We start from the raw sequence: 13,519 nt of genomic DNA, 5'->3' as shown, positions 1-13,519 counted from the left end.
TTGATTTCAGTTGAGTAAAAACAAACACGTGTGCAGCTAACAGATACTCTTATACCTCACCTGCGTAGCGACCTCTGCTTTCCGCCCTTAGGGTTTTTTCCTGTGGATTCCTGGATGCAACAACCCTTCTGTCTACTGGTTCTTTTTGGTTCTTGAGTGGGGTAGCGTGAGATAAAGAATTGTCTTCTGCCAACCTATCTCTGTTCAGCCGCCCTGCCCTAATCAGCATTGCTTCTGGGCACAGATTTTGCTCTGCTGTTTGTTTGTTTGTATTTAAATTATCAGATTTTTGCTCTGAAACTCGTTGGCTGGTAGGACTGAAACAGTACAAGGGTTGTCTTGCAAGAGAGAGGGCTGGTGAAGCGTGCTGTGTTCTCCGGTCAGGACATGGAGCAGAGGTGTACAGTAACCAGCTCCCAGCCCAATGCCTCTCTGAAAAAAGTCTGTTGTGAATATTAGGCTGAGTCAGTTTAGCTTTGGCTGCAGAGGTGCATTCCAAATAAAACAGTGCTCTCACTCTTCCTACCTTTGTCGGGTGGTCATTGCATGGACAGTAGCATTGCAGATGGCCAAGCAAACCGCCCTTGCTTAAAAATAGGTGTCCATGGGCATTAGAGTGTTGGAGGACGGTGTACATGGCAGACACAGCCTGGGACCTGTGCGAAAGGCTTTCCCAAGCGCATCCTCATGCGAGTCTCCTCTTCCCACGGGTTAGAAAGTAAGAACCATCAACAGCTATGTGCAGCGCCATGCACAGTCAGGCTCCTGGTGACGAGGTGGAGGGTATGCAGGAGTTAACATGCTTTCTTCAGTTTCCGAGAGGGGTTTCTGTAAATCAAATCACTGCCAAGCCTCTTCCATCAAACCCTCGTGTGTGTTACGGAGCCTGAAAGCAGGACGGGAGGGTTGGAGGGGCTAGAGTGACTGGTGAGGGGTCTGGGTGGTTTGTTCAGGGGGTCAGCCAGCAGGGAGAGACACAGAAATCTCTCAACACACATGAGGTGGGAAAGCAAAAATCTGGATTTTGTGCTTTTAAATCTCAGGGCTGAACAGACAGTTGTTGTTGATGACTGAAATAAGAACAGGCGTGGACGTAACATTGTGTCTGCTTTGCATAACTAGTCCTGTCTACATATTAGGATTTAATTAGTTACCCATAAAGAAGCCTTTTAAAATCCTTGTTGTCACATCCATCAAAGGGGAAATGTCCCCTTTGTATTCAGTAGGTAGGCTTAGTTCTGGTTGCTCTGAGTGGAAGAAGTCTCATTTCATGTATGTTTCAACCACTTTCATGGTTCCTTGGGTAAAAACTAGGGCACACTGCAAACTCGATGGACAGGTCAGCACACCGATCCCTTCTAGAGGGAGACTGTAGCTTCAGGCGACGTTCCATGTAGCCTCTTTCATAAAAAAAAACCAAAAACGGAGGAATGTGGGGGTAGAGCACCTCCCTTATCTGGGGCTTTATAGGTGGAATGTAGCACATGCAAAACTGCATTTGAACCTTCCCACTGAACATAAAGGAACATTCAGACAAAGTGCCAGGACGGCTTGTTTGCTTTATTTGTGTGTCGATGTGTGCACAGGAGTAACTGAGGTCCCTACAATACTGAGAAAGCTTTCGGACAGATGGAGGGACAGGTATGAAGAAGCCCAGGAAGAAAGGCTTGGCTAATACTGTACTGATTTAAGGATTCATGTTGGCAGAGAACTTACCGTGTCCCCTGAAAACCTTTTTACCGAGTGGGTAAAAAACATCCTGTTTCTTGGATCGAGTCTTAGATATGAAGCTTACCTGCTGGATCCAGGATTTGTAGTTGCATGCCAGGTTAAATACAGCTGGAGGATTAGACAAGTTGTAATTGCATGGGCTGACATCAAAACTGTCTTCAGCCATTTTTTAGTAATCTAAAAAGCATTTGCTCACAGGTGATTCTACAGTGTTGTTCTCTGTCTCTGTTTTCTAACCAGCTCCTTCACAACGTGTCCAGAATGCTGTTTGCTAATGGGATAATTGACTGTTTGTATAACTTTGTGCCTTCAGCCTTGAGTCCTTTATTGAGCTCCGGATCGAAGTCTTGTCCATGCAACTTTCTTCTCTGGATACTTATGCATTTAGGCAGGTATAAAAAAACCTGACTAGAGATGGCTTGTCTACTTCTCAAGCTGAAAGGCTGGGCAAGTATTTCTGTCAGGATGGGTTGTTCCTAAGAGCTGCCGTAGCAGTTTCAGTTGTTCCACAATGCTGCCTTCCTAAAGAACGAGTCTGTCTGGGAAACTGCCTCGCTCACAGCGGTGCGAAGCCCTTACTCTTGCTCATGCTTACTCTGAGTCACTTGGGAGACTGTAAATCTTGGGTTTTTCAGGAGAGGTTTGTATGGTGTGCAGAGATATCAAATTATCTTTTCAATGTGGAAAGGCATACTTGGCCGAAACACGTTTTTTTCCTTGGCTGTCTGAGGCTGTCAGAAGATATGAAACTTGGTTTTAAGTCTTTGAATCCAATTCTTGTTCACAATACAAAGTAAAAATACTGAACAATCAAGTTTATGTTATGTTCATACTTTAAATCCATAGGGTAATATCAGAGGCTCTTGTATTTGATCTACGTGGATCCTCTGAGTATTTTTGCCATTTTATTGCATCGCCCTATCGAGGGAGTATTATTTATATGAGATAATCCTCATTTGGTTCCAGTTTATTAAATGAAAGGAATGTGTTAGGCAGTCAGTTCTTAAGAGGTCTGGAATCTGGACTGTAATTGAATCCATTCCCTCTCAGCTAATTTATGTAATCTGATGAGAAACAAGTGTAGTACAATTTGCTCAAAGAAAATTGAGAATGTTCACTTTATCGAACCATACCAAAAAAAGTTCTCTGAACGAAGCAGCGCAGCGAAAGGCAGAGCTTGGGTTCCCCTGTCTGACCAGCCGTACTTGGGGCGTCTCTCCTCGCGAAGGAAGATGGAGGGAATGTCTTGTGCTGGAATCATACTCCTTCCGTTTTGTGTGAACCGCCTGGTTTACAGGTTTTCTGTGGCAGTGTGCTAGATATGCTATTTGTGATACTGCGAGCGTTTTGTCCTCACACTTAGCTTGTGGCTGCAGCGCTTTCATTTATTCTTACTGTGTGCACGTTGTTTTCTAAAACAGAGCCAGGTAAGGAGCCATTTTGCTGCAGCACCTGGCTCCTAGATTTTCCCCTGGACTAATGATGTGAAATCCCTCCTTTATCTCATCAACAGTGAAACTCGTTTACTTTGGGCACAGCACCCATCAGGCTGAGCATGGGCGGTCCGGTGGGCAGGGCTGCGCCCCATCTGGGATAGGAGTGCATCGGGACACGTGGGCGCTCGGGAGCGGCGTGTTGGGCATTGTTATCTCCAGAACCATCCCATCTGCTTCTGCCCTTCTCCTCTCACACTTCTGCTGTGGTCAGTTCACTGCAGGTGGGCGAGCACTTGGCAGGCAGTCACTGACTGGCACTGGAATTCCCTCCAGTCCCGTTGTATTCTTCGGTATATTCAGAGATACAATCTGGTAATCTGTAAGGACCTGTAGGCCAAGTCATGACCAGCAACCCGTTCCCAAGCATGGGGCATAAGGCAACTCTTCCCTTTCCTGCTCTACCCCCCAGATTTAAGAGCAGTTTAGAGAGGAGATCTGTCGCTGCCCCACACATCCAGGCCAGAGCAGAGAAGGAAGGAGGCGTGGGCAGTGGGAGTGCCTCTGGAGCGCAAAGGCAGCAGTAACCCCATGCAGGGGAGAGGGGTGGTAATGCCAGTGCCCAGCCCAAAGCCTCTGCAAAGAGTGGGATGCTTAGTTGTTGCCTGTCAGTCAGCTGGTGACAGCAGGTAGAGGTCGGAGCAGGTCACGTGCGACAGACAGCGCGTGCCTGGTGACAGCTGTCACTGTCATCTGCCAGCTTCCAGGGCACAGGATCTGCAGGGGGTTTAGACGGGAAAAGACTGTTGGTTATGGAGTTTTCTCTTTAGTTATCAGCAGAGGTTTCTTTGCAACTGTAACAGGAGTTTGTGCTTATGTTGGATGATCCACAGTTGGCCCTTCCTCCAGTGGCCCTGCTGGTGTGTTAGCTGCAGTTGGCTCTGGAAGGGAACCCCCCGGTAGCTCGCTCTTGGCTGTGTCCGTGGGTTGCATCCTTTCCACCAGTTTGGTGTTCCGCTCTCCAGCTGTCCGGCTGCTTCAAGGGAAGTCAGTAGTGTTGAATGTGTGCAAGTCATTGGCTCAGTGGTGCTCATCAGATGCTGTGGATATAGACTATGACTTAAGTCCGAACTTCACTTCTGGAAAAGGTCAAAACATCCTGAGTTTCCAAAATGTGAGCTCTCCAGTCCTGGAGAGGATTACCCAGAGTCCAGCCCCTAATTTGCAGGGATTACCATGTTGCTTGTAATATTGCAGTGTGAAAGAATTCAGGGTTGAGAAAAAAATGCCCGTCTTCAACATCCCAGTTTTTTATGGACTTTACTGTGGCTGATAAATTGCACGGGATCTCTTAGACAAGAGCTACAACAGCGTGAGGAGGTCAGCGCTTTGTTTTATAGCTCATAAAAAGTAGATGTGTTTTTTTCCTGTTGTTTGGCATCCTACTTAATGTCTATAAAACCACTTGGCCCTTTGGTTGCACCTGAGTTCTGGATCCGTTGACCAAGATACTGACGGTACCAGGCCAGTTGCTGTCGAGAGTTTGAGGAAATGGGTGGCCAAGGGGTGAAACTGGGGAGCTTGATGAGAACGAAGCCAGGGAAGGCTGCTGTTGCTCCAGACATGTGGCTGGAGCCATATGGGGAAAAATATCTTCTCAACATTTATCTGTGACTCAGAGTCTTTTCCTTGCATAATGGTGTTCCCCATATATGAGACTTGATGTCTGCACTCACGGATAGCGTGCCCTGATTTTTGAAGATTTTCAGTACCTGCACTATAGTTCCTTTCAGTATTTGTGGCTCTGTCAGTCATCCATTAAGTCTCCTGATTGTGCATGTTTGCTGTCTCTCATTCAGCATCCAGGATTTTTGTCATAGTCTTCACATCTTTTGGAGGTGAAGCGAGGCCACCATGCTGATGTGAGGAGTTGACATGTAGGAGTCCAGGGGATAATCCCTAGGAATGCAAGGTGACGGGGAACAAGTGTTGGATAGATGCATAAGTAGGAAGTAGAGTACATTCAGACTCAACATTTGCATGTGTGAGAAGTAAAATCCATTGCTGCCAACTCTGTAAATGTTTAATTTGGAGATATATGATTCCACATCTGGCTTGTCTTTAAGTACAGCAAACACTACTTGTCACTTTTAATTTCTCTCTTTTACAATTTCCACTTCAATCTAGTAAGAAAGATCAAATCTCTTCTGAGAAAAGTTGGTCTTTTTACAGCTTTGGAGAAAACTAACCATAGATATGTACAATAGGGAAATGGAAACTACAGATGACTAAAATCTTAGGGGAGAAAGAGTTGTGACTTAGGGAAAATGCTATCCTGCCCTCCCTGTATTGTCTCTAGAGAGAACAGAACAGAAGGGAAAAATGTCTCGGAAAGCAGAAATTGGCCAAGCGCTTGTCTGGAATGTGATTTGGGTTGAAGCTTCTGTGTGCAGTTTGGGAATCAGGAATGATTCACTGCTCCTTACGTGTGAAGACAGTGTCACGATGCACAGACAGATGCAGAAGGCAGTGAGACCTAAACATGGTAGCTCCTTCTCCTCTTGCTGATTTCCTGAAAATAAAGGCAGCGCATTTGCAGGACTTCCCGGTGGGTTCGCTCATTCCAAGGGAGCTCTACAGGCCATGGGGTCACATCCTGGGATTAGTTGCGCTGTCTATTTAAAATTTACATTAGCTGACTGAGTGTGTGGGGTGTGGAGGGAGAGGGGCTGTGGCACGGTGCAGCCCAGCACGGCACGTTGCCCACCAAGGGCAGCGACCGGCCAGCGCTGCACACTCGGGCACATCTGCTCTGGCTCTGCGTGCGCGTAGTGGTGACCGGTCTGGGCATTGCCTGTTAATCGTGGGCACAACAGGGGTGTTTTCAATGAGGCTGCAGCATCCCATAGTTCTGCGAGTACCGTCGGGACAGTCTGTGCTGTGGGTTTGCTGTCTGGGCGTACAGACGTCAGCCAGAGTCCTGCGTGCTGCTCCCGGGGCTGCTCCTGTGATTGCTGCCACACGCAGGTGTCTGAGGACCCACTTTCCCTCTGAGTTCCACCAGGAAATAGCTGTGGCTGAAGGTGGGATGTCGAGATTCTTTTAGTGGATGGTTGAATGGCAAAACTAGTACTTTCTTCAGCTGCCAGCTGTATCCTAGCAAAAACGATGGCAAACTTCTCGTGCCTGGCGCCGGTCAGTGCCGGTGTTACTCGCGGTGCCAGCTGCTGCAGGTACAGGTGGTGGTGTGGCAGAGAAGGTGAGGGTTTCTCTGGAGAGCCACCTCTTGCCGTAAAGCAGAGTTTGTGCCTAACGCTTGGCAGGGCGCAGCGCAGACCTCCGCAAGAGAGAGCCCGTGCCCACGCCTGCACTCCAGAGGCCAGAGGCTGTTTCTTGGTGATTAACTTGCAGGAAACAGAATTAATAGGAAGGGGCGGGGCGGGGGGGGGGGGGGGGAGAATCTGCTTTAACTCTTTGTAAAAGCTTCCCCTAAAGCTTCCAAAACTATTATTTGGAAAAGACCTGGTATCTTTAAAACTTCAAGGGACGGCGGAGCGGGAAGAGGCGGAGAACGGCCCCTGATGAGCTCAGGGTGGGTCTGCGATTACTGGCTTTTGTGGCTGCATTTTTCAAGCTCTGCTGTCTAAGCTATGTCAGTAATTAAAGATCCAGGGAAGGATGAATATGCAACTGCATTTCCCACATCCTTCATGAGGTCTGAGCAATCAGGGTCTTGGAATAAACATTTGGTTGAAAAATTCCGCCGTACCCCGAGCTGAATCTACTCATCTCCTGTGCTGCAGCAGAGGCCTGCAAGTAATTTGCATACAAAACAGTATTTCAGTAAAAAGTTCTTGTTCAATGTTGCCGTGTTTTCCCTTATTTTGGATTCTTGATCTTTTCTCCTGTGTGATGCCAGGAAATGTCTTGTGATTAATCATTTCACTGCTCATCCTTAGAATCTCATTAGTAAAAAGGAAGTATTTTTATAAATATTGTCCGTGTCTTACAGGACGTTCTTTTCTGGCTGCACTGGTCATGTCAAAGATGCTTCATCGACACCAGTTAGTGTAGTGGCAGTCACACTCGGTTCGCTTTCGCACAGTCTCGGAAGGACACCGCGCTTTATAAAAGCAGAGTACCCAGACTGTGATGCATCTCCAAGTCACCTTGGCACAGCACCTGAAAGCCTTAAGTCAGACTGATCATTGCTGACTCGGGCAATGAACGTCATTTGAGACAAAATGCGAACTGTGGTATCTGCAGTGAAGGAATGGTAGTCAGGAGTAATGCACAGGATTGCTGACTGCTCAGGAAACTCATCTGCTTCCTTGCCCACCTGTGCTTGCATGCGAGCTGCCCTCCTGGTGTTGCGTCCCTCCTGACATCTGAAGTCAAGGACTCCTGAGTGTTACCACAAATGGAAGCTCCCAAGTTAGGTCCTATAATCCTTCGCCAGTACTAACTGGAGGAAGCTCTGGCCTCTGCCCTAAGTGGAAATCTGTCCCCAGACCCTTCTGTGGTCTGGCTTGCATTCTAAAGGAAAGGTTGATTTTCTTAGACAGACAGGACAGTGCATAAAAAAGTAACTTAGTGACCTTATGCTCCGTTTCCCTGAAACGTCACTGGGCATAGTTCCCAGTATCTTGTCGCTGTTCAGCCCTGATCGGACGCGAGCGAAGTGGATGTGCAAAACACACGGTAATCAAGAGAGACTCGTTCCAAGGACTGATAGCCACATGAAAGCTTCCTGTGTATATTCTTAGGCCCTGTGGCTTTTTAGCAGAAACAAGTGCAAATTTTCAGCCCAAAACTACTTCTCGCTGTAAACGTAAGGTGCATGGAAGTGTCTCAATTTTTTTTCTGAAAGGAGATTCTGTTATTGTCACCGATTGTGACATTTACTGCAGGTACAGGGTTTGCACACTGCAGTAAGGGAACTGATTTTGGGTGCTGATGGGCAAGTGCATCCCTGGAAATCTAGATTTTGTACCGGTGGGGAGAGCTGTGGGTGTTTTTGCTGTGTGCATCAGTTAGAGTCTGCAAGCTGTATTAGCCTGTATATGTTTTCAATTCTTTTCTATTTCTTCAGCACCCCACCAAAATGATAATTTTGTTCTTTTTATATGGAGTCTGGATCTTTGGTCTTACAACAACATTGGGATCCGTTGTTGTGGTGGTTGTTTTGGATCATAGGGTGAAACCAGGAAGTAGCAGGAGATTGGTGCTGAGGAGCTTCATTCTGCTTGAGCCACCGGCACATTCACAGAAGAATGAATGTTATTTAGTACAAAATGTTTGGTCATTAGATGTTCTCCTTTCGCCCATCTGTGAAAGTGGCAGTTGGGGAAACTGTACCCTTAACTCCATTTCCCCATGTACAGAAATCAGATTACAGATGGCTAAAACCTTTGGGCAGTTCTCTGCGAGGCAAGCAAGGACAAGCAGTGCAGGCCAAGCCACAGTTCCCACCGCAAAGAAAACAAAAACACAGGTGCTGAACGGACTGCGGCCACGCAGATGAGCTGTGTGTACAGAACACGGCTTTGCACGGAAGGGGAACATCGTTCTCGTTGTTTGGCTGTTGTTCGCTCAAGGCGTGTTTTATTTCAGCTCGGCTCCAGGCAGAGTTGTTACAGGTCCTGCAGCAGAAGTTCTCTGTGATGAGAGAAACATGTGATCCTGAGGCCCGAGAGAAGAAATTCTGCTGGAAGGCCCCTCCAGGGGGAAGGCGGCTGCTGCTGCTGGCCACCTGAGCAAACACCCAGCCCGGCTGGCGAGCCTCGAAAGGCCAGCACAGGGGATACAGGGAATGGCTGCACACAAGGGGGTTTGCTCTGGGCTTCCCACCTTGGCCTCCCTTGTGAAAGGCTGTACTCTTGTGTACATCTCTGGAGCCATGAGCGGGAACATTCCAAGGAGCATGTGCCGCCTTGTTTCCAGTAACGGGAGAGGCAGCTCAGCACTTTGCAGTCCGTGGAGCATGGTTCCAAGCATTGCCGGATGACGTGCTGCTTGGCGTTCCCATTTGTACCTGGCGTACCTGGAGCGCGTGCATGTCAGGGATGCAGGGGAGTGATATGGACCAGGGTACGGTGTGGTCCTGCAGAGCAAACCAACCCCGGGGAGAAGAGACAAGGTCTGGATGCAGGACAGCGCACCTTAACCGTGGGTTCGGGGTCTGGTAAGAGTGGGGATGACCTTGTGGGGCTGGGGACACACCGCTGGGGCAAAGCTGGCGTCACTGACCCAAAGACTCGGTGTCAGGAGCCCTGCTGTAGCAGAGCACACAGAAGCCCATCTGAGACAGCCAAGCAGATGTGCAGAGGGCTGGTGCGAGGCAGCCGAGGCGGAGCTGCAGCGGGGAATTCTCCAGATGACAGCCAGGAGAGCTGGATGTGGGAGCCACAGCAGCGGAGATTGCTTTGCTAAGTGAACTCTGCAACGGCTGAGAGCCAGGCAAATAACAGCACAAGTATGGGGTTAGCCTTCACATGCTGAACAGATTTTGCTAATGTCACTTTGTTATGCAAATATGTAATTATTTCATTTCCCCCAGAAGGAGTATTTGTGGTTTCCTCTTCCCTGGGACTTCCGAGCGCTTGTGTGAAGGGAACAAATAACTGGAAAGTTACTGGGTTGTCCGCTCTGTGGCAAGCTCTGAAAAAGTGAAAACCTTGAAGTTTTTGGTGGAGGTTTTAAACAGCACTTTAGAAGGGCTGACGGAGGGTGATGAGGCTGGCCCTGACAGTGGCACAGGACTTGCTCACCATTTAAATAAACTTAATTTGTACTGAAGCCTGCTGTGTGCCGAGGGCTAAGGAATTAAAAGGCCAGGTTGCTTCACAGATTGGAGACTCTGTGGTGATCAGGATGGAGCTGCTCAGGCCCGATAGGGCCTGGAGTTGTGCTGGCTGTTGCTGGAGGAGAGGACATGTGTGGATAACTGCTTTGCAGCACTTCTGTGGAAGTGGCAGAAAAGGAATAGCAGAGAAGCGCTGTTCCCTTAGAGGTCAGGTGTGAGAGTTTGTCGGCTGTGGAGAGGAGCTCCCTACGTGCTTTGCTTTGCTTTGCTTTGCTTTGGTTGGTGCGCTCACAAGGCTCTGGCATTTAAAAATCTCATGGAATGGGGGATATTTTTCAACTTTGGAAGCTGCAGAACTCCATGTAATGAGTGTCCTGATATGTCACAGAGACAATCCATAAAGTGAGGGATTTTTGAAACCCATTGTGTGTGCCTGCGTAGCATGCTCAGAAAACTGCAGCGGCTGTTTGAAAAGGGGGATTCGGAGAAGGCTCCTAATGCCCTGAGAAATCACTTTTTCCTTTGTGTTTCACACCCAGTGTCCTCTTCCTCTCTCCTTGCTGGCTGTAACAGGATTGTATAGGGCTTACTTTCTATTTTAGACACTTAGCTGCAATCAAGTGGTGGGGCGAGGTTCTGGGAGCTGAGTTTGGATTTAATTTTGCGTAAACAGGGCTTTCCACTAACACTTAAACAATTTTAAATAAAAGCTCAGCCACAGGGTGCTTGAGCTTCCATGTTGAATTTAAAGTAGTTCTTGTCTAATCCCCCTTTGCTTGAGAATGGTGTTACAGATACACACTGTCTCTGAGGGTTTGTTTGATTTTTTTTAAACTCAGGTAATTCTCAATTTACAGTGGTCTGATCTCAAGAGTCAGGAAGCTGCTCAGAGGATGTGTTGGAGATAAGCAAAAGACCACATTCTTTCAGCAAATCACTTGGCACTGTAGGTATAGGACAGGATTCAGTTAAGCCAGTTTTATTTAAAGACTTGTGGTATATTGTTGCTTGGGGTTTTGGGGTTTTTTTATGTTGCTCCTTTCAACAGTAGGAAATAACATGACTGAAAATGAAATGGTAATTTCCACTTGCACAACGATTCTTCTTTGGGATTGACAGTTCTGCCATGGATGTAAGCCAGGGACCACTGAATTTTGTAGCTATCAGTTTAAATAATTTTGTTTTCTTTCTGCATGGATCCGCATTGGTTTTATTACTTGTGTCCAAAACAGCAACCACACCTTAATGTTTTAATTATGAACTTATTAATTATGTTCACTTGTATTGTTAGCTTTTATATTGCACTAATGTGTATTTCTTACCTAGAGAAGTGAGAAGTAGAAGTAATGGTACTACCAGCATCGATACTGACACTGTGTGTGCTTTCACATCTACGGATAGTATTTTGAGATGCATATGGCAGCTTCGGTGCCTCAGAACTGTTTGAAGATGAGTCACTGCCATGGGTTGCATCTGAGTCCTCAAATGTAGGAGCATATAAAAAATCACTACTCTGCTCTTGAGAATCTTCACTTTCCTCCCTACCTGGGTGGGCACTTGCCTCTTGTAGTTACAGATGGGCTTATTACAACTGCATAACAGTACTTGCCACCGATCCTAATTTCAGTGTAATTTGAGAGGCAATACACAATGTGTCGTAGCGTTTTATATAGGGCTGGATAATGATACACTTGCTGTAGCCCGTGGAAAATCCGAATGCCCTGTGCTGAAAATGTTGTGCTAAGCTCTGTGTACTGATCTGCAGGCCAATCTTACTATCTCCCTTCTTCAGTTTAGAAACCAAGCTGATCTTGGGAACCAGCACATTTATAAAGGTGACACTGCAGCGAGGCTCCTCTTCCACCTCCCGTGTGTTCCCTGCCCGACATACAGATGAGGTACCCTTTGTGTTGCAAAGCAGATTTTGTAAGTGATGGTGTCGTATATGCTGGGCTATTGTGTGATGCTGTGGCACTGGCTAGAGGGGCTGAGACGCTTCTGTCCTTTTGGTGCTGAAAGGCAGCAAATGCGCGAGGCACATGGAATTGTCTCAGCCGAGCAAGGAATACCTTGCTCGGTGCCCTGCTGTAGTGGAGGAGTCTTCACGTGCACGGTTTCTCTGGGTGCATGTCTCTTCCCAGGGGCTCCAGGCTGCTGAGGGCACCTGTGCCCCTCCCGGACGGGTTGGAGGAAGCCGAGGGTCACCGAGCATGGTTGGTATTCAGGAGAGGCAGGCAGAACCCCAGCACAAGCCGGTGAGCATCCCTTCCACCTGCCCGCGGTGGACTGTGCTCTGCTCCCAGCCAAGCCTTGAGACGTTCCAGGGGAGAAGGATGAGTGCGCTGCGACTCGTGGGGGTTTTTTTATTGTTGGTTTTTTTTTTTTTAATGCGATCACGTTATTGTATGGCCTTTGGGAGGGGCTGGGTGGAGGCGGGCAGGGGACCGTCCTCCGCCTCAATAGCCGTCCGCCCAGGGGGATGGAGTTTCCAGAGCATCCCCTCCCTCCATCCCGTCGCTGCACTCCCCTGGGGTGGCGGTTCCCCGCACTTCGCCCCCGCCGGAGCGAGGGCGGGCGGGGCGATCGCCGCGGTCCCACCCGTCTCTGCACGGCGCGGGGCTGCACCGGCCGCGGAGCGGGAGCGGCGAACGAGTACCGGCCGTGCCGGGAGTAGCTCCGCCGCCTCTCTCCACACAACTACCTGCACGGCTGGGAATAAAACCCCTCGCTCCCCGCCGGGAAGGGAGGGCGGTCCAGACCGTGGAGCTTTCCTCCGCCCCCAATTTTTTCCTTTTTTTTTTTTTTCCTTTTCCCCGTTTTTTCTTTCCTCCTCTTTTCCCTCTTCAGAAGGAGGACGCCCCGTGCGCGCTTTCCGCGCAGCCCCGGGCTCGCCTGGCCCGAGCGCGCCCGGCCGCGCCGAGGGGCCCCGGGGCGCCGCTGCCGGGACGGAGGGGCGGGATGGCGGCGTCGGCCCGCTGGGTGTTGTGCCTGTGCCTGGGATGGGGCTGCCTGTGCCTGGCTCTGGGGGATGCGCTGCGGCCGCGCCGGGTCGGGCTGCGGCGCCGAGCTGCGCCGGGGGCCGTGCGGGGCGGCCGCACCCGGGCGGCCGCAGGTGATGACGGCCCGGGGCAGCGGCGGCCCGGGCGGCCGCCGGCGGCGGACAGAGTGGCGGAGCACATGCTGCGGCTCTACGAGCAGTACCGCGGGAGCCGGGACCCGCCGACACCACCCGGGCCCTGGCTCCGCCGGGGCAACACGGTGCGCGGCTTCCGCCCGCTCCCGGCAGGTGAGTGCGCACCGCGGCCGAGGGAAGACAGGGCACGGCTCCCGGCGGGGAGCGCTCGGCCACGGGGCAGCCCCGTATCCCGGGCCGGGCCGTGTTGCCTGAGCCGCGGCGTCAGAGCATCGCTGGGGTAGTGCCCAGAGAGCTCGGTGGAGGGAAAAGATGAGAGAGTTAGAGACGCTTCACTTCCTGCGGGGACTGTCGTGTTTGACGTTATGTCCTGTACTTCAATTATTGCCTTACCGCTTCGGCTCTGCTGCTAGCATC

The 13,519-nt window shown here is 49.7% G+C and overlaps 1 protein-coding gene across 1 annotated transcript in view; it reads left to right on the top strand.

The window, feature by feature from the left end:
• Positions 1-13,519, top strand: part of LOC120409635 (bone morphogenetic protein 3-like) — a 54,319-nt gene that overhangs the window by 28,043 nt on the left and 12,757 nt on the right. Inside the window, 4 exon segments of the mRNA XM_039550855.1 lie at positions 8,666-8,899; positions 8,902-8,940; positions 12,111-12,224; positions 12,433-13,255. Of these exon segments, the coding sequence (XP_039406789.1) occupies positions 8,666-8,899; positions 8,902-8,940; positions 12,111-12,224; positions 12,433-13,255 (1,210 nt within the window).

This window comes from Corvus cornix, chromosome 4, assembly GCF_000738735.6.
Source record: "Corvus cornix cornix isolate S_Up_H32 chromosome 4, ASM73873v5, whole genome shotgun sequence".
NCBI lineage: Eukaryota > Metazoa > Chordata > Aves > Passeriformes > Corvidae > Corvus > Corvus cornix.
Note: the sequence above shows the minus strand (reverse complement) of the source record. Positions and strands in the feature narration are given on the sequence as shown.